Source organism: Sciurus vulgaris, assembly GCF_902686455.1.
Source record: "Sciurus vulgaris genome assembly, chromosome: 6".
Classification (NCBI taxonomy): domain Eukaryota; kingdom Metazoa; phylum Chordata; class Mammalia; order Rodentia; family Sciuridae; genus Sciurus; species Sciurus vulgaris.
In genome coordinates, this window is record NC_136466.1 from 57,576,851 (window position 1) to 57,598,113 (window position 21,263).

At 37.6% G+C, this 21,263-nt stretch overlaps 1 protein-coding gene across 3 annotated transcripts in view; it reads left to right on the forward strand.

Annotated features, from left to right (window-relative positions):
* MEGF10 (multiple EGF like domains 10) overlaps positions 1 to 14,974 on the forward strand; it is a 168,846-nt gene extending 153,872 nt beyond the window's left edge. For all 3 annotated transcript variants that reach the window (XM_079144349.1, XM_079144348.1, XM_079144350.1), the window contains 6 exons: positions 1,307 to 1,543; positions 2,747 to 2,874; positions 3,678 to 3,801; positions 7,674 to 7,718; positions 10,166 to 10,372; positions 11,664 to 14,974. In XM_079144349.1, coding sequence (XP_079000475.1) covers positions 1,307 to 1,543; positions 2,747 to 2,874; positions 3,678 to 3,801; positions 7,674 to 7,718; positions 10,166 to 10,372; positions 11,664 to 11,845 — 923 coding nt within the window. In that variant the 3' untranslated portion in view covers positions 11,846 to 14,974. The remainder of the gene's footprint in view (positions 1 to 1,306; positions 1,544 to 2,746; positions 2,875 to 3,677; positions 3,802 to 7,673; positions 7,719 to 10,165; positions 10,373 to 11,663) is intronic.
* The last annotated feature ends 6,289 nt before the right edge of the window (positions 14,975 to 21,263 follow it).

Genomic DNA, 21,263 nt, shown 5'->3' on the forward strand with positions numbered 1-21,263 from the left:
TGATTGAGTCACTGTAGGCATATGGCAAACAGTTGAAGAAATTTGTGTCTGTGGTTTTTAGCTAGGGTGTGTATCATAGTCACCAGGGGATATACATAGTCTCACCTGGGCAGTTATTACTCTGGGGTGGATGGGGCTTCTAAGAAGGTGCTTCTGACAGTTCCGAAGCTGCCTCCCAGGGGACCTTGGCTCCTACGCACACTGTTCTTCCGTGGTAAAAGCAGGTGGGTGGTAAAAAGCTGCAAACACGGACCATGTCCAGGTGGTCCTCTTAAACTACAGACCATGTAAGTTCCCATATTTGAAAATTCTAATTTCTTTCATAAAATAATGTATACATGTTCACAATTTACCTTTGTAATCACAACTGGATGTTATATTTCATTATCCTATCATTATTACAAATACACTGTAATCTCACTAGAATGACCTGAGTATATTTCAGGGAAAATGGTTTTCTCTGGAGGTTCTCTAGTGTTAAGAATCATAAAGTCATAGAAGCATTTATCTAAGTGGAAAGCAGCTACACAAAGGCCACTTTTCTCATTTTAGATGATGAAACTGTGGCCTAGGAGCTAAAGGGAAAGTTCCTAACATCTGGATCACTTTTTCAGATGTCCAATTTCTTGACTCTCAAAGCTGAAGCCTTAGCTTTTTCACTTGATGGAAGAACTAAGTAAAACTGAATTTTGAGCTTAATGAGTAAGGGTATAGGGTGATGTTATCAGGTTTTATCAGGAGACATCTTAATGTCATGGAAAATAACTTTTCACAGAATGATCTCTTCTGAGGTAAAAGGCTCTGGAATTAGATCTTGGACTAGATTTATAATGGAGTTATGCTTGCTTGAAAGGAGAATTACTCTTAAAAACACCAAGGATAAATGTAAGATTAAGTTAGAGAGTTGGGCATTTGTGATTTAGCCCTGTATAAGGTCAGTATTGGACAATAAGTAAAACAAAGTAGCAATTAGATAAATTATTGTTCCAAGTTAATCACCAGCCTAAATGTTTAATTTGAAATAAATGAGAAGCTCCCAAACCCTACTGCTGAATCTTGGGGTTAACTCCTGTCTTTTTGAGGTTTCGAGCAGCCCTTCTCTGGGAACAGACAAACCAACAACATCTGAAAATGAAGAGAGTTTGTTTTTCTTTTCCTGCTCTGTTCACAGAAATTTCCAAATCAACATTTCATGAATTGAAAATATCCAGGCATTTGCACAGTAGGAGATTTGTGTAAAGAGAGATCAAGCGCTTATCCCGCACACTGTCATCCTCACCTGAGTCTCTCCTTTCTTTTCTCCTAGCTGGTGTTATCATTGTGGGAAATCTGAACAGCCTCAGCCGAACCAGCACGGCCCTCCCTGCTGACTCCTACCAGATCGGGGCCATCGCGGGCATCATCGTTCTCGTCCTCATTGTTCTCTTCCTCCTGGCATTGTTCATTATTTATAGACACAAGCAGAAGGGGAAGGAGTCAAGCATGCCGGCGGTGACCTACACCCCTGCCATGCGGGTCATCAACGCAGATTACACCATTTCAGGCAAGACTGGAATCTTGAGAGGCCTTTCACTTCTTGCAAAGTTAGGCTTCATCCCGGGTCTTTGAAGCTGGGTGTTTGGTTGTCCATTACATCCGTCCATTCTCTCTGGGAGAACTGTGTGTTCAAACAGGTGTAAATTGTTAGAGATGTGTTTCACATCTCAAGAGTGGTAAAATCACAACCCTGTCATTTTCTGTGAGACTTTTAAAGTTGGGCTCATGGTGTGGTTGCTTTAGATTTAGGGACGTGAGGCTTTGCCGGGCACCCAGTCCCAAGCTCTTGTTATGTGTGAGAAGGGAAAGAAGGAGCCAGGAGCCAGGTCTACCAAGGTCGCGGAGCAGCTCAGGGGAGTCGGCCAGGTCTTTTGTCTCTGGCCTTGGATCCTTTCTACTGTGCCTTCCAGTCTTTCCCTGGCCTCACATGAGCCATTAATGAAAACAAACAAACAAACAAAAACCAGGTTATGGCTGAAATCATGGTTTGGTATTAGCAATAACCAAGGCAGTGCTTTAGAAAGCTCTTCTGAATCTTCCTTTCTGTCACAAGTCCCCATGAAAGAAAAAAAATATATATGTATAGATATTATATATATATATACACACACATATATGTAATTGACATATTCAATCATCAAAAGAAGTCACCACTTAAACTGAGGAATTTGAAAATACAAAATTCTTATTAATTTTGGAGCAATTAATGAAGAATTTCAGGCTGGTTACAGGCTGGTTAACATATTTATAAATATGATTCTGGGGGAATATGTAAAGTAGCTGATTTACATAGTAGTGCATTTTCAGGACAAAATGATTATATCAATTATCAAGTGTTTAATGGAATTGACCAGCATATGTTAGGTGCATGTACATCAGAATGAATCCTACCCATAATGCCCCAATTAAAAAAAGAAAGTGTTTAAAAAATAAGTGGACAGAGTAGAAGTAGCTTCTACTGGGGTCCCAGCTCTTATAGGCCCCAGAGCTAGAAGCTGCTCTCTGTGGATGCTTTCACACTTTGCGCAGAGGCAGTAGGAAGACAGACACCTGTTTCACCTAGGACCCTTGCTGAGTGAGCTGGGAAGGCAGGGGTGCTGCCCAGCTTTCCCGTGGAAGTAGTCTAAACATTTGCTCTGTCGTTTTGGTTCTGTTTTCTCTACACAGATGCAGGGGATCCTTCCATCTTTACCATTTCTTTCTCTTGCAGAAACCCTGCCCCACAGTAATGGTGGAAATGCCAACAGCCACTACTTCACCAATCCAAGTTACCACACCCTTACCCAGTGTGCCACGTCCCCTCATGTCAACAACAGGGACAGAATGACCATTGCCAAGGTAAGGGAAAGTGGATCAAGTTGGAAGGCAGGCGGGGAGAGAGGAAAGGAGCGGGCATTTAGTAAGGGCTGTTGTTTGCCAGATACTGCTCTAAGTACTTTACATACATTGTCCATTCCTTTAAACAGCCCTCTGAGTGTGTCATGGCATCTCAGGTTTACTGACGAAATCCTGAGTAACGGAGTTGTAGGCCCTTCCAAGTGGCTGCCCAGCTAGTGGGTGAGGCAGCTGCTATGTGAATCAGTCTCCCTGTCTATACCGTTTCCATTACACCTTCTTGAAAAAATATTTCCAATTTTACATAAGATTTTAAAATAATGTCTCATGATGACAGTAATAAAATCATGAAGACCTATAGCAAAATCAAGCCTGGGTAAAATCACCAGCATTTTTTTTCCAACCAACTGTCTTTCAGTACCCTTTTCTAGCCCTCTTGTACTTTCAAAACAGCAACAGCAATGTGCATTTTCTTGGGTGAAATTGTGTGGAATTGCTAATTTTGTGGGTCAAAAACAGTCACATAGTAACAAGCTAATACTACGTGCCAAGCATTTCTAACCACTTTACAAATATAAACTCAAGTTAGTCTTCACACCAGTCCTATAAATCAAGAGTGATTATTATCCCCATTTTATAGAAGAGGAAACTCATATACAGAGAGGCTTAGCCCCAGAACACCCCTGAATGCTTCTAACCTCAAACTTTCTCCCGTGGGTTCTAGGCTTGTTTTTCCTCAGACAGGTAACACTGTGCTGTGCTGTATTATAACGTCTCTTTAAATCTTTTGTTTGCATTTGTAACAGTCAAAAAACAATCAGTTGTTTGTGAATCTTAAAAATGTGAATCCTGGGAAGAGAGGCCCGGTGGTGGACTGCACAGGGACCCTGCCCGCGGACTGGAAGCATGGTGGCTACCTCAATGAGCTCGGTGCGTTCTCCTCATGCCCCTGGCAAGCTCCTTTAGCTTCTGTCACCTGAAATGTCACACAGTGTCTGTTCCACAGTGATGTTTAGAAACACATCAGAGAAACAATAGAATTATGCCTAGCACCTGTATAGGACTTACTATCATCCTAAGTCTTCTCTTTGGTCAACAAAGTTTATTGAGTTCCTACTGTGTGCCAGAATTGATAAAGAGACAAGAATATGCGTGCTAGTGGCTCACATCCCAGCTCTACACAGACTAACTTACTTAATTCTCACAAGTACTCCGACAGGTACTCTGGTAACAAGTACTGATAGTTGTTAGATGACAGTGTTATCATCTCCATGTGGCAGTTGAGAAACTGAGTCATAAAGGGAGTGAGGAACTTGCACAAGGCCTGGTGACCTGTTAAAAAGTCAGAGCTGGTTTTTGAACACTGTTACCTTGGTGCCAGGTCATGTGCTCCTCTTTGTTCTCTTTTAATATTGGGCATCATGCTCAATATCCCTTCCCCTTCGAGGTAAGGAAATAGACACATCAACAAGAATAGAATCAGAAGTCTTCAAATTTCTGGAATCAGGATCCCTTTATATTCTTAAAGATTACTGAGAACCCCCAAGTGCTTCTATTGTTGTGGGCAGACAATGGTTGACAAGATCCATTGCTGTGGGTGTAAGATAAGGCTGAACATCATGGTGGAAGGGTGGTGGCAGGGGTAACTGCTCAGCTCATGGCAGCCAGGAATGGAGTGAGAGAGAAAGAGAGAGGGACGGAGAGAGAAGCCAGGGACAAAGACAAGATACAGTCCAAGGCCATTCCTTCAATGACCTACTCCCTCTAACCACACCCCACCTGCCTATAGTTACCACCCAATAATCCATTCAAATTTTTAATCCATCAAAGGGTTTAACCCGTTGACAGCTCTTATAATCTAATCATTTCACCTGTGAACATTCCTGCATTGCCTAAAATGAGCTTTTCAGGACACATTAAAGATCTATACCATAACATTAACTTATTTAAAATAATAATATCTCTTGTGATTACATAAAACATGTTTTTATGAAAAGGAGCATTTTCAACCCCCCCCAAATTAGGACAATTACACTGTTTTAAATTTTTATAACTCTCCTTAATGTCTGTTGAAAAATGCCTAGATTCTCAGATCATCTTCTACATTTGGTCAGCTGTGGTCTCACACCTTGTGTAGCTTCTGGAAAACTCCATTGTATACTTGAAAGAGAATTAGAGTTAAAAAGGCAAAAAAGATCATTATTTTATTATGAAATTTTTTCATCAAGTGGAAACTTACATCAAGATTTCATCATCTGCAAAGGGGTTGGGAGTGTCTGGTTCACACTTTAAGAATCATGGTACACCATTGGCTATGTGGTATAGTTTCCAATATGTGCATGCATGCCTTATCGGTGACAAACCTTTTCTCAAATATTTATTTGGTGGTAGGGTTGCCATAAAACCCAGTTCAACCTGAATTCAGATAAACAAATTTTTTTTAGGACAAATACATCACAAATATTGCATGAATCATGCTTGTTGTTTTGTCAAAACTAAAATTTAACTGACTTTTCTGTATTTTTGTTTGCCAAATCTTGCAATCTTACTGGTTATCTGATCCCCAAATCTTGTTCTAAAGGTGGGAATCTTATTCATTAATTGGGAAGCACAGAAAGGTTGACTCTATTGTCCAAAATTTCAAAGAAGGGAAGGAGGAAAGCCAGGGCTCAGAGTTGGTCTTTGGACTGCTGCCTTTTGCAGCTACATATGGCAAATTCCTGAGCTGGATGTAGGAACTAATTCCCGTGGGCTCCAGGATGCCTCTTGCTGCAGAAATAGAAATGTTTCAGTAGAAAGTGAGTGTAAATTCTTAACTTTCATCTGCATTCTATACCAATATTATCAATAGGTTTGTATGTCTAGACAAGGTAAAATTATACATATACCACATTCATACAATGCTTATTGGTAAAATCATTTAACATTAAAAGAGATTTTTAAATGTCTAAATTATAATTTACCCCAAAGAAGTGTACGAATTAATGTGCAGTAAGATGCCAACCAAAGGCAATGAGGAAAAGGTCCTTTTGTTCTATTTAATTACTGTAATAACTGCACTGATCCTATAAACATCTCTCCTTTCTGTCTCAGTGACACCCTTGGGACTAATTGTTGGGAACATATTGTCTTCACTGAAAATTCTGAATCTCTGGAGCACTCATCTATGGAATTGGTACATGTAGGAGTTTATGAGGAAGCCCACCTGCTCCACTGTAGAATAGCTCCAAGGTCATACAAGTCAGTGGAGAGAGAATCTGGCTGGGTGACTGTTCTCATAGCTTCAACTTACTCCCTAGTTTTCTGTCCACCACATGCTGCTCTTCTGCCTCACTCCTCAGGAAAGTCTAACCACTGCACAGATAAGACCAAGACGGACAGCTAGTAAGACTTTCCATAGCTTGGAGATGGTCAAGGGTATGAGGGAAAGAGTAACATAGAGCTCCCTGATATGGCAGATTTCAGAGGCCACAGGCCTTGCCCACTCCATGGGGTCTTTCTACAAAGACTGGAAGTCCCCAAGACCACACTATTTCTGACTCCAAATTTAAATTTAATTTCTGACTGCAAATTTAAAGGTCATCAAGTTCACCCTTTAGATGAATAATTTGCTAGAAGAATTCACAGAACTCACTGAATGGTCTTATAGTTTATCACAGCAAAAGGATATGGATTAAAATCAGCCAAGGGAAGAGATACCTGTGGGAGAGTCCAGGAAAGGTCAAAGCATGATGCTTTCATTTATTCTTTCCCAGAGAAGTCATAGACTGTGCCACCTTTTCCTGGTAACAATTTGTGATCACGCACACAGAGTATTGCCAACCAGGGACTCTCACCCCAGCCCTGCTATCCAGAGATTTTTTGGGGCTTGGTCCCATGAATATGATTGACTGCCCTCATGGCTGATCTTTAGTTTGCACCCCACAAGAGGTCAAGCTGATGTCACTTGACCCAACTACATATCACTTTGTTAGGCAGTCTAGTGTAACCCCCATGTAAGCAGAGACACCTTTAATGGGCAGGATAATCCAAAGACATAGGGGTTGCCTCCCAGGAGGTGAGGGCAAAGGTCAGACTTCTCTTTTGATGAGGTTAATTCTTTATTATAAATCCTTCCAAATTACCTTCCTATATAACCCTGTAAGTCTCCCATCAACTGGGAGCTTAACTAGGCTCTTCACAACCTAGACCAAAACCAGTGTGCCTGAAAAAGGAAAACGTTCCCCTGCCTGTTGCACAGTGGTTGATATTAGACACACCCTTTCCCGTGAGGGGAGCCTCCCTCTTTCTCTGCAGAAGTGCATGCCTTGCATAGTGGCCATTGCCATCAGAACCTGAGTTTAACATCACTCTAAGAGATAGGTGCACAACGGTGGAGCATCATTTCCTTAACACTCTCAATACTTAGGTGTAATGCTCATCACAAGTCATTACTCTCTGCTTTTAACCTAAGTCCATAACATTCTTTAAAAGATTATAGTGGAGGGGATAATATAACTGAATACTGGTTACTGGGAAAACAATTTGAAAACTATCAGAGCCTTGAAAGAGCTGCCCTTGGAAGTGATTGCTCAAGTTTTAGTCTTGGCTGTGCCTCTACTATGCAACCTCGAATCAAGAATACTGGATCATCTCTGTGCCTCAGACTCTATGCTGAATCAATCAACTTTTCCTTAAGTCCTTATAAATAAACAGGCGAATGTCAGATATATGTGCATACCCTGCACCTTGTGTTTGGAATATTAGATGGGTTTTCTCTTCCTTTGAGTGTTTTGGTTTTTTTTCTCCTTCCTTCACCATAGGTGCTTTTGGACTTGACAGAAGCTATATGGGAAAATCCTTAAAAGGTACAGTATACATTGGGAAATTTTATATATATATATATATATATATATATATATATATATATATGAACTACAATTTAAAACACTTATCTCAAAGACTAAAATAGTTTTCTAAACAAGGAAAAGTAACAGTGTAAAGATAATCTAGGACAGTCACTGTGGTAAATTATTACACCAACTGTTTTAGTCAGTTTTGCATCACTATGACCAGAACACATGACAAGAACAACATAAAGAGGACAAGTTTATTTTGGCTTATGGTTTCAGAGGTCACAGTTCACAGATGGCCAACTTCATAGCTCTGGACCCAAGGTGAACATCATGGCAGAAGGGCATGGTGGCGGAAAGTAGCTCAGGACATGGCCACCAGGAAGCAGAGAGCAAGCTTAGCTCAGCAGGGACAAAGTGTGAACCCCAAAAGCACACCACCAGTGACCCATCTTCTCTAACCACACCCTATCTAGAGTTACCACCCACTTAATCCGAATCAGTGGATCAATTCACTGACTAGGTTACAGCTCTAATAATCTAATCATTTAGCCTCTGAATGTTCTGGTATTATCTCACATATGAGTGTTTGGGGGCCACCTCATATCTAAGCAATAATGTTCACATACAACATGTCTGAGTGACATCAAAAGGTGACAATAAGTGAATCTTAATAAGTCTTGGGGAACGAAGTTTTCAGTTTGCTGAGAAAATACTCATTTTTCCTTTGAAAGAAATATGGGTGATTGGGAGAGAGATGTAAAATAGGAAATATCCAGGAAAATAAGCGATGAAACATCTGAAAGGGAAATGAGGAAAACAACTCCATTCAAAAAAAATAAAATACTTGGGAATCAATCTAACCAAAGAGGTGAAAGATCTCTACAATGAAAACTACAGAATATTAAAGAAAGAAATTGAAGAAGACCTTAGAAGATGGAAAGATCTCCCGTGTTCTTGGATAGGCAGAATCAATATTATCAAAATGGCCATACTTCCAAAGGTGCTATACAGATTTAACACAGTTTCAATTAAAATCCCAATGACATTTCTCATAGAAATAGAGAAAGCAATCATGAAATTCATCTGGAAGAACAAAAGACCCAGAATAGCCAAAGCAATCCTGGACAGGAAGAGTAATGAAGGAGCAATAAAGAGTGATACCAGACTTTAAACTCTACTATAGAGCAATAGTAACAAAAATGGCATGGTATTGGCACCAAAATAGACAAGTAGACCAATGGTACAGGACAGAAGACACAGAAACATACCCACATAAGTACAGTTATCTTATACTAGACAAAGGTTCCAAATATATACATTAGAGAAAAGATAGCCTGTTGAACAAATGGTGCTGGCAAAACTGGAAATCCATATGCAGTAAATTGAAATTAAGCCCCTATCTCGCACCCTGTGCAAAACTCAACTCAGTATCTGTAGAGCTGTAGAAAAACAGTAGGATAGAATTAGAAAACCCCGGTCTAATCTCCAGCACTCTCGGTCCTGGGTACTGTACTTAATATCACATCAGTACCCTCATCTTTGAAATGGTACTATGCTAAGAACTCCTAGTCAGAATTGTTGATGGGCATCAGGTGAAGTAATATTTGACACAGTCTTAAGCAAAACTACGAACTCTGGACAGGTGTCAGTTATCATCTTCGTTCTTCCATAGCAACTACAGTACTGAATGCTGGGTCGCCATTACCTGGGATTTACCAGATGTGTGTGTCCCCCTTCTACCCTCCCCCCCAGGATTTATTGTATTTAAGGAATTGATGGATCTGCCTTATATCCCTGTTTGAAGATGATGTAGTCACAGCCTATGAGGTTTTGTGAGCCAGTGAAGAATAGTTTATTGGTTCAATTAGTTCCTTGAGGAGACGTGCAGTGCTTGAGATATGCCAAATAAGCAGCATGTGAGGGAAAAAAAAAAAAGAAGGAGAGATCAGCATGGTTATGTGTTGACTAAGATCTGCTCTTCGGGATGAGCTTAAGGGATATGGTGCCCAGTACTGAAGTCTTAACAGGGCCTCTTCACAGCACAAATCTGTTTCTCATCAGGATAACAGAACCTTCTCATACTTCTATGGTCATTGATAGCTGGTTTCTAGGTTGAAGTTTTTGAAAATTCCCTTTGAAAATCCAAAAGCTTTAATTAGTAAATTTTCTTGTAGTGAATCAGAATGGAATTGATAATACTTAATTATGATCATCAAAATGAAATCAGATCCATGGCACTTTTATTGGTACTCCCCTTAAAGATGAACCAATATTTATAGATGGATAATGTTATAACACTTATCTCCAAAACCAGTGGAGAATTTACAACATTATTTTCAGTAGATTCAATTTTAGAAACCTCACCTTAAAAAAAATAACTTGCCCAAGTAAATTTTCACCTAGAAATGATGTTGCCCATAAAACAGAATTTGCTTTTTTCTTTTCATCTCTCTTCACAGATCTAGGGAAAAATTCTGAATATAATTCAAGTAACTGCTCCCTAAGCAGTTCTGAAAACCCTTATGCCACTATTAAAGACCCACCTGTACTTCTCCCTAAAAACTCTGAGTGTGGCTATGTGGAGATGAAGTCACCGGCACGAAGAGATTCCCCATATGCAGAGATCAATAACTCAACTTCAGCCAATAAGAATGTCTATGAAGTTGGTGAGTTCTCCTAACCATTGAAAGAACTGAGTGCATAAGAATTTGGAAAATAGTTGTAAGTGGCCCATATTTTAGATGTCTGCAGTGATCATATTAATTGATGTCAAGTGAATCTTTCTGGGAAAATACCATTTAGCACATTTAAACTAAATTTTCTTATCTTTCAACTGGTCATCCATATTTTGTTTTGTAACCATGGTAAATATTTTACCACATATGTGGAATAGCATATGTATCATATTAACAAAATATGATAACTAAAAACACATGGTTTGAATGGATTAGATAGGTGGTTCCATTTCCTGGTTGTATTAATTATATTAATACAATGCTTTTAGCAGGATTGGAACACTTTATTTTAAACTTGTCTGATTGATCAGTAATATTCTCATATGTGACTCTGATACAAATTAATAGGAATTCAATTTAAAATTATAAGTTATTTGAATCTCCCTTTGTGAATTCCATTTGGGAAAAGATAAAACACTGGCTAAACACTAGGGCTATATATTTTAATTTCTCTTCTCTCTCTCTCTTTCCCTCTTTTTCTTGGTATTTATAACTTTTAAGTAATTCTATATTACTTATAAATGAATTGGCCAATTTAAGACTATTAATTGATTTTATGTCATACATACATCATCAAAAAAACAATTTGTTTTTAAATAATAGCACATTTTAAAACAGAAACTAATGAATTGAATGTATTTTTAAGTCAATAATAATTCCCCTTAAAATGATCCCAAAAGCCCACCATAGTGGGCTAGGAACTCATCTCAGAGGTTAAGTTTTGAAGTCTAAAGTTGTAAATATATTGACTGTTTCCTAAACTCTAAGGACCTTGAGCTTCTTACCTGTGGAATCAGGAGTTTGAACTAGATTATTCTCAAGGTCAGTTTTCAGACAATGGTTCATCCAAGATTTCTGTGTATTCTCTCACTGTCTTCACCCCAACCATGTGCTCATCCTTTTGTTCTGAACACCATTTGTATTTTTTATTTATTTATTTTTTAAAAAAATTTTTATTTGTTCTAATTAGTTGTACATGATAGAACACATTTATATATTTTGATAGATCATACATAAATGGAGTGTAATCTCTCATTTTTCTGATTATACATACTGTAGGATCCAACAACTGCATAGCTGCTACCCTATGTACTTATAAAAGATTCAGGTTTTTTAAACTAGTATTGCCTCATAATTTTACAAAAGTATCTCATGTGTTTGACATTTGCAAGAAGTGCCATATTTTTTAAATGTCACTTGCTAATAAATTGTGTTGTCACAGAACCCACAGTGAGTGTTGTCCAAGGAATATTCAGCAATAATGGGCCTCTCACCCAGGATCCATATGATCTCCCAAAGAACAGTCACATCCCTTGCCATTATGACCTGTTACCAGTCCGGGACAGTTCATCTTCTCCCAAGCAAGAGGACAGTGGCAGCAGCAGCAGCAGCAGCAGTGAATGACACCAAAGGACCACTGAGCAACTGCTGAAACCCTTTCCAGAACTGCAGTTCAATTCTCCATCCTCAAGTTTGCCACCTTAGGCACGTGTTAATCAACTTGGTAGGCAGTCATTGGACATGAACCAGAATTTTCTGCTCAAAGCTGAGGCTGATACTGATTGTAGGTGCTGTTTGTACAGGTGGCTTGGAAGGAGATAGTGACATGATTTCCCATTGCTGTTAGTTTTAGAACTGCACCCATGAGGCATGGACTATTGTAGGATGTTGGCTAAGAGCATGAACTTACAGAACTCCTGTGGACACATGGGTTGCAATGGACATTGGTATTATTGCTTGGAAATTTTAAATTTAAGTATTTTTTCTCATTTGCATTATAGAACTGTACCTAGGATTGTGCAGTTTATCATGAATTTACTTCAGAAAAGTGGGAATCACTAAATATACAGAGGACAAGGGGCATATTATTGAGTCTTATTGCTTAATTTTTTCTGCTGGACTCAGAATTGTAGGGATTGTATGAATGAACTAGGAAAGCTCTGTCATGTGGCAGGACTGTGTACACTTTGAACACTAGAAGTGGATAGCAGATTTAAATATGAAAGCTTTAGCTTCTTTGGAATGAGAATTCTTTTAGAAAAAGTAGAAATATTATAGAAGTCAACACACAGATGTGCCAGGCAGAAGTGGTCTTTCGGTTTGACCCTTGACCCACTTTAGACCCGTGACATTATTCTGATCACTCTCCCCAGCACACATAGTCACCACCTGGGATTCATAACATATCAGTAATTATTACATAAACGTAGGAATGAAGTAATTTTATCTTTGACAGACTGGATTGAATGAGTGTGTAATGATTGGTAAAGGTTGTAAATTTTAAGTGTAAGAAGATGCTTAAGTTTTGTAAACCATTAGTAATACATGCTGTAATATAGAATTAGCAGAAAGTTTTGATTAATTTTCCCCTAGAAGTGACCGAAATATTTTTGTGCATATTTGAAAAAAGGGCACTTTCCTTTTATTAATTTTTGATTTAGATAAACTATGCTTAAGCTGGTCTTTTGCATTGCTAATGTGACATGTACCCCATTTTCATTAATTTGTATTTTCATTAAGTTGTATATTCCATGTTTTGTAGTGTTTGGATTGTTAATGAAAAAACTATTATATGTTCATTGTATTTTGTATCATTGCCATTCATCTTTTGCTTGATAAAATGCATTGCTTTTTTCTTTTGAAGGAAGGAAATGAGAATATATAATTTCAATCTATTAAAGCTGGTCATTACTAAAAGTACAGTAAACTTAGGTGAATGGCTTATAATGGAAATAGAAAAGCTTTTTAATATTACATGTGGAATTCCTTTTGACCTGTTGGTTCCATGAGTCTTAGTTAAACCAGGGGGAAGGGGAGCAGACTGGTCTTACTAAAGACCTTCATTGTGGTCATCATATAATTAACTGTCCAAACTGGGACACTCCAGAGGAAATTAAGGCATTATTAATAATTATTCTGCATTAGGCTTAAATCTGAAATGTTCCAGGTAAATCAGAAACTCGGTAACATTTTCACTCCAAGGTAGTTGTCTTGTGAGAATGCTTATATGATGCAGGAAATCCAGTCTCTTTTTCATTGACCTACATGAGTAAGTAGGTGGGCTGAAAGGCTTAATGAGGAAGCAACTTCATAAGAGAAAATGGTGCAGCTTACAATCTTTTAAAGGCATGGCATTCTGTCTGAGTCAGTTGATAATTATATATTATGCACCTGTTCTGCCGGTAGTGTCCTTAGGCATTGTCCCTGACAGTTTTGGAGTTGGAATATCAGCCAGTGCACATCACACACCTGCACCTGTGACGGTAGTTTGGTCAGATGGATAACACAACAAACACACTTAGGACACTCATTCCTTTGGTGGCTGTTTCCTTTAAGGAGCCCCGAACTTAATTCATGGAAATTAGAAATTGCCTGGAACATGCCTTAGAAACAATTGATTTGTTCCAATAGTTTACCACTGGCAGATCTTTGACTCTGGGGATAGGCATCTAATAGAAATGTGTAGGTTAATAACCACACGGAATCCTTTATTGGTAAATAAAAAATAAAATATTTCCCCCTTCTTTTTTTTAAGGATTGTTGTCTTCAGAGCTGTAACTATCAGTTTCCTATTATTCCCTGGAGATAGGTAAAACAAAACACCTACTTCTTTTCTCATTCCACTACTAAGAAAGGAAAGCTTCATGTGCAAAGGTAATAGCAACTCAAGTAGAGACTGAACAGGTGTGGACTCTGCAGGGCTGGTGCCTGAAATGTACCTGCTGCAGTTCTCATTCATCAGAATTCACTCAACGTTTCAAACATCAGAACAAATTAGCACTTTGGATATTATAAAACTACATATTTTATTTGGAGAGATCTGGTTGAGAATTAAATTTCTAGATATTTTAATATACTTTCTCTCCTATATTCTGTGGCAGTTAAAGCACTGAGTAAATTTGGGGGGATACCTTGTAAAGGCCTACTGTATAAGAAGGTGAGCCAAACTGTTATTCTTTCCCTAGAAGTTGATGTCTCAGACAATTTATAAATTATTTATATGTACTATAAATACTCATATGCTTTCTTTTTTTTGGGGGGATGGGGAGTACCAGGAATTGAACTAAGGGGCACTTGACCACTGAACTACATCCTCAGTATTTTGTATTTTATTTAGAGACAGGGTCTCACTGAGTTGCTTAGCGCCTCACTTTTGCTGAAGCTAGCTTTGAACTCACAATCCTCCTGCCTCAGCCTCTATGCTTTCTTTAATAAGGAAAATATGTTATTTGTGGTTAATTTTATGATGATAAGGAAAATTTCATACTTATTTACATTGACATTAATCCCTCCCTCATGACATAGTAGTTATGTTAACAAGAGTTTAATATGTTTAGCATTTTCTTTATGGAATCTATATTCACAAATTTTAGGCAAACCAACCATATGCTTTTATAATAGTATAACCTGTCTTACCTAAATCCATGAGTGGTATGCATCCTGTGAGAAATGTAAACAACTTGATGAAAACGTGGTCATTTGACCTCAACAACCACAGTAGTAGTCAGTTATGGGGATTTTTTTTTTTTTTTTTTGTGGGGAGTATTGGGGATTGAGCTCAGGGGCACTCAGCCACTGAGCCCCATCCCCAGCCCTATTTTGTATTTTATTTAGAGACAGGGTCTCCCTGAGTTGCTTAACACCTCTCCATTGCTGAGGCTTGCTTTGAATTCATGATCCTCCTGACTCAGTCTCTCAAGTCACTGGGATTATAGGCGTGCTCCACCATCCTTGGCAGTTATTGGGATTTTTTAACCTTAAACACTGCAAAAGTTGAACAAGAGTATTATAACCCCATTTATAATTACTACGTATTACAAGTCCTCGTAGACTTACAAGACAAAATCATTTTAAAAGTTGTGTTTTAGGGTTGTATTATTTAAAATAGCAAATTTTCAATCTCTGGGTAATGTGTCCATGTCCATTATTCAAAGTAAATATTGAAGAGATATTTGGGTCGTAAAGGCTTTATGTCTTGGAAGTGTACATAGATGTGCAAGTGTGAATCATATGGTGTGATGGATGCCTGTTTATTAACTGAAGATGAACAGGAAGCTGCCCTTTTAGAGTCCCCTTGTTATTGGTATCTTAACACTGGGTCTGCTTATTCTAGTTCTGTATTTAGGTTAGGCTTCATTTTGATATGACCAAATTATAATATGTATTTTTAAAAGGAAAAAAACAAAAATACATTAGAATTTACTTGGTTACAGCAAACAAAAATGCTTTCAGTATTGAAATATCTCTATTTTCCAAAGATAAACTTTCATCAAAATTAGTCTATATCATCATATATATCACCAAATGAGTTTATAGATCAATGCAATAAACTTTCTATAAAAAAACTGTAAAGTAGTGTTTATTTCTCTATATAATTCTACTGTTGATTAATGAGAGGAGAAGATTTATGATCTTACTAGAAAATTAATATTTTTTTCATGTGGGCACTTTACATATTTATTTTAAAAAATAGTAATATTTTATTGCATTTAATTTCTAATGTATATGCTTTTCCTTTAGATTACTTGTTCTTTAAGGACAGAAATAATTTTTTATTAATCTGTGGATCCCTGGTTAGTGACTGAGTCAGGTCTTTTGTAATAAGCTTTAAGTTATCTTATGTGAATTTACTTTCTAAATCTCAATGCCTGTCAATGCTTTCATTAATAATTAAAACGCTTTTGATGGATTCACTTACAGCATTGTATTGTAGGGAACAAGTGTGGATAAAACATTGTTTCTTCTCTGAAGAGCTATTTATTTACTTGGAGACCAGAGTGCTAAGCACATTTGAAGATTCAGAGAGGTATATAGGAGCTATTTTTAAGCCATTCATTATTCACTCAGGAAAACAGAGCATCATGACTAGCCTCATGACTTTGATAAGTTACTTAACTTCTGAAGGCCTTAGTTGTATATAATATATTGCAAATAGTAGTACCTATTTCGTAGGGTTTTGTGAGGATTCAATGAATTTGTACATTCAAAACACTTGTTTCAGTAACTTGCACAAAGTGACACCTAGTAAATGTTAGCTAATACTACTTTTATGAAAAATTATCTAATAATATGAGCCATTTTGCCATAATTGGATGAATGATAAGGCTGGTAAGTCAGAAGTGAGCATTTAATGAATATTATAAAATATATAATGTGTTCATATGACCCTATCCTGATCTATTTTTGTACTATTATGAAATTCCACACATATTTTATTTCTATAGAAGCAATAATAGTATGATTTCATCTTGTAGTAACAGGTTATCTTTTTAATGCTGTTAAAACATGTGGATGTGGTTTCTGGGAAGATGGTGACTTGGATTCACATTCCTATCCTAGAGAATACAGCCATCAAGAAAAAGTTGAGGGCTGATCTTGGCAACCTGAAGACTTTCCATATTCAGCGAGACATCAAGTCCATGAAAGAGGATGCAAGTGGGAAGTAAGAGAGTGCCAATTGCTTGCGGTTGATGGAGGGTAGATTATGGAGGCAGTACATGAGGAGAGCCAGTTGACTTGGGTGGAGAAAGTAAGGGAGAAATGTCTCTGCCATTTGTGTTCTGCAGCAATGACAGAGGCTGAACTGTCCATTGGGTGATCTTAGACATCTTAGGAGGGGTGATTCCCACCTTGGACTGAGGTCAGCCTATCCTTACTTGGATTTGTAAATGAAGAAAACTTCTTCCACTTGCACAAAGGGACTAAATGGATCACTGGTTGCCTATGGAGGGAAAAATGCCTACCCTGAGTGTCGATACATAAGAGTCAGAAGGATCCACAGAAAGGCTGAAATCCATAAGGCTGTCCTTATGAATAGGCCAAGAAGGAACGCAAGACAATGTGAACATGGCAGCCTAGACACAAGAAGAAAAAACCAGACTGGAAAACTAGAATGGGCCTCTATTATGGAACTAATGTAGAAAATGGAAGAAAATCTAGATTAAATGTTAAAACTCTAATGAAGGGATTTAATCATAGGACCAGAGTTTCTTGAAATTAAAGTGTAATGATTTCCCAGTTTAAAAAGTCATTAACAAAAATGCGTTAATTACTGAGACTGAATTTGTGTTTTAGAAGATGAAATGTAATCAGGAGTTCACTTTCAAAAATGGAAATCATAGGTGGGAAGAAAGACTGGTTCAAGAGTACCCATATACAAATAGTTGCTGGTGAAGAAAAAGGGAACCATAAAGTAGTAATGAAATAAAAATAGAAGAAAACTGTCCTTATGTGCACCTCAGACTTCCAGATATGAAAGGATCTACTAGGTTAATGAAACAGAATTAATGAAAGATATGAAAGAAGGATACATCCTGGTGAAATATCTACATGCTAAGGATAGAGACGCTTGAAATAATTCAAGCAGAATCAGCATACTTCTTAAAAAGGAAAGAAAGATCAAATAGAGAAAGTATAGGGTTGGAGCAGGAATGGGGAGGAGACCTGACAAAGTGGCCATTCTGTCCGGTAGGGCAGTGACTGCCTGAAAAATTGAGTTGTTGCTGTTCCCCTTTCATCAGCTGTCCCTCTTCCCAGAACACCTGGCCTCCTGTCAGTAGGGGTTTAACAGCCACCATTCAGTTTTGCTTCAAATCTTTGACCAGGCAGAGGCCATGACCATAGGAAGAGGAAAAGGAGCCAGTGAGGTGGACTGGCATAGGATAAAAAGCTAAATAGGCAGAACTTGTTTATCATGCTTAGCTGAATTGCTATCAGGGAAACAGCAAAAAGAAAATAAATTCAAGCACAAAATTGGTGGAAGTCTTGCACAGCTCTTGGCTTATGATATGTCACATTTCCTCCTGTATTGATAACCTGGACTTCTGACTGGCCATTATGCAACAGAAAAATCAAATAGTCAACAAAGTAGCCACTCTGTCAGGAATATTTGATGATTAGGATATGATACTCAGGTTTATAGGACTAGTGATCTTTACTTAAAAGCAGAACTTTATCCATTAACATCTTGTAACCTCCATAGAACACTCTATAACCAGAGAACATACCACTCACCTATCATTGAGCTTCTCTATTTCTTAACCTTCTAGCTAGCTGCACTGATCAGTTTTGCTTTAGCTGCATCTTGGACATTAAGACAATTAGGAGAAGTGACAGGAACATGTCCTCTCTCAAGGTCCAACCATAATCAGGGTCTTGAGATATTGCTTCCCAACTGTTTGGAAGAGAACTATAGGGCCATGTTGAAATTAAGGTGAAGAATTGGGAGACTTTAGACTACAGTCAAATTCCTTGGACACACACAATAGTCATTACACATCATGTGCAGGTTTGGAAGCTCAGCACTCGCTTCCATGATTAAGTGCTGCCAATCATGGTACAGCACAGAGGCCTCTGAAGAAAGCAGAGCGAGAACTTGTTATCACATCCCTATGTTGGGAGTCATGTTGTAAGACTGATTTGATTGTTAATGGGAAAGAGATCATCTTTCTTAGTACCTTTTCTGTGTGGATGGCTGATAAACCTGGCATGAAGTCTGTTTTGTAGCTCAGTGGTAGAGCTCTTGTCTAGTATGTGAGAGGCCTTGCAAAAGCAGAACAAAACCAACCCAAAAAGAAACCTGGCTTGACAATAGTAAGACTAAATACAATAATGAAATCAGCATATGGACATACAAACAGAAGAAAGGCGAAAGTATTAAGTATTTGCCTTAGAGTTAAAACTTCAGTTTCCTGTGTTAACAAAAAAAAAAAAAAAAAAAAAAAAAAATAAGGGGTTTGGTTCTTTCAGGACCCTAATGTTTTATATATTAACAAATACCCAAAATTGATTAGAATTTAATGATTCAACATTGTACACATCTAAAGGTACAAGAACTTTTTATTTTTCACATTTATAATTTGAAGGAGAAATATAAAATAACTATTGTTTTTAAAATAAAAAGTAAAAAAAAGAAAAAGAAAAAACTATCCCTATGCCTTTCTTACACAATCATGGGACTTCTAGTTATTATCATTTAAAATATTTTATTTTATTGTCTCCCAAAATATTGGGAGAATTTTTTAAAGGAACACCTTTGAAGCTAAGAAACTAGTAGAGATCAGTACACTTCAATGTGTATATCTGCAACCTATGAACTCTGGAGCAGGTAGTGAACAGAGAATAGGGTCACTATAAAGTAAAGGTGAGGGTAGTTGCTGCTCAGTTGGTAGTTGAACTATAGTCTTTAAAATGAAAAAGGAAAGTGTCAATCTTGGATTGTGCTTTATTGTCACTTCTTGAGAAGTCTTCCCTGACCACTTGTATGGTATAAACACCCTCCTTTATTACCTACTTGATCGTCTTCACAAGCCTTAGTATCTTTAGTCATATTTTTTCATTATTTTATGCTTCTATTGTTTGTCTTGACAACTAGACTAAAAACCCCACGAGGGAAAGATCTTTTTTGTGTGGCTCACTGCTGTTCCACCAGAGAACTCACTGGTGTCTGGCACATCAGTTACTCATTAAATGCTGATTGAATGAATGAAAAGTGGCTTCCGTTGGCTTCAGCAATGCCAAGTTGGCTTTGTTCTTCCTCAGCATTCTCAAGTGACTTGAAAACGGTGTTCCTTCCTGCTTGTCCTACAGCTGTGGTAATTCATGATGACAGCAGCAAGTGCAGGAAACTGGTGATCTAAGAGGATGTAGGATAACAAGAGTCAGGCTGTCTAAGCAAAATGTTTTCTTCTTTTACTTCAAAGCTTAAGTCAGGTCTTTGATACTTATCTACAAAGTAAACATTTATTTACTAAGAAAAGATGATAGGAACTAGATCCCTCTTTCTTCTTCTTTTTCTCCCTTATATAACAGTATGCTTTTCTTTTATTTATTCATGAGATTCTCAGACCAATTATTTGGCCCTGGAGAAGTCCTCCTGTTTAGTGGCTTTCCTGAAAAACACTGACTTGGAGGGTGACTTTATTCAAGGTCCCTAGGCTGCATTTAATTTATAAAAACTCTTAGCATAAGAATTTATGAATTTCCATTCAGAAAAAAATGCACTTATGCACAAAACTATTTAATCATGTCATTGTTTGTAACTATACACAGTGTTCCTTAACTTTGTAATGGTACCCACTTGAGACATTTCCAGGATAGATGCCCAATTATTAGAGGTCATTAAAAAGAGATGACTGTGTATCAAGAGTTAGACCCACTGATTGTTTCTTTCCTAATATACTACTCTTAAAAGATTCACTTTAATCCTTCTACTCACTAATTAGCTGGGTATTAATAAATAGCAAAGGCTGGCCGTTATGCTTGATTATAACTTTATTTAAAGTAAAATAAAAATGTCCTGAGTACTTTATTTGAATTGCAGGTAGATTTTATTTCAGATAGAAAGCAGACTAGAGCTAAGTCATGCACCAAAGATGATTTTAAAACACTAGAATGAAAGGCAAGACTTTTCTTACTAGCCTGAGATGTTGAAGGAGAACTTTGTCAGGTTAAAATGAAATGTTCATCCTCAGAAACAATATATTATTTAAAAAGTGAAGAAGAGGAGGAAAAGAAGCAAGAAAAAAGATGCAGAGGCTCAATTTATTGCTCCTTTCCTCTTAGAGAAAAATACAAGACAATTGTCAATGGATATCCTTAAACCTATAATGAAGAACTATATAGCTGTATTAATTACTAGAAAATGCCTTTTGGTTATTGAAAGAGTGTGCCATCCTTAGTGGGGTAACTGATTATTCTCTGAGCTCAGCATCTGGTACATATAAATAAGTTCCCATTAAATGTTTCTGATTGAATGAACAAATATAAGAATATTATGGTTGGGCATTGTGGCACACACCTATAATACCAGCTACTTGGGAGG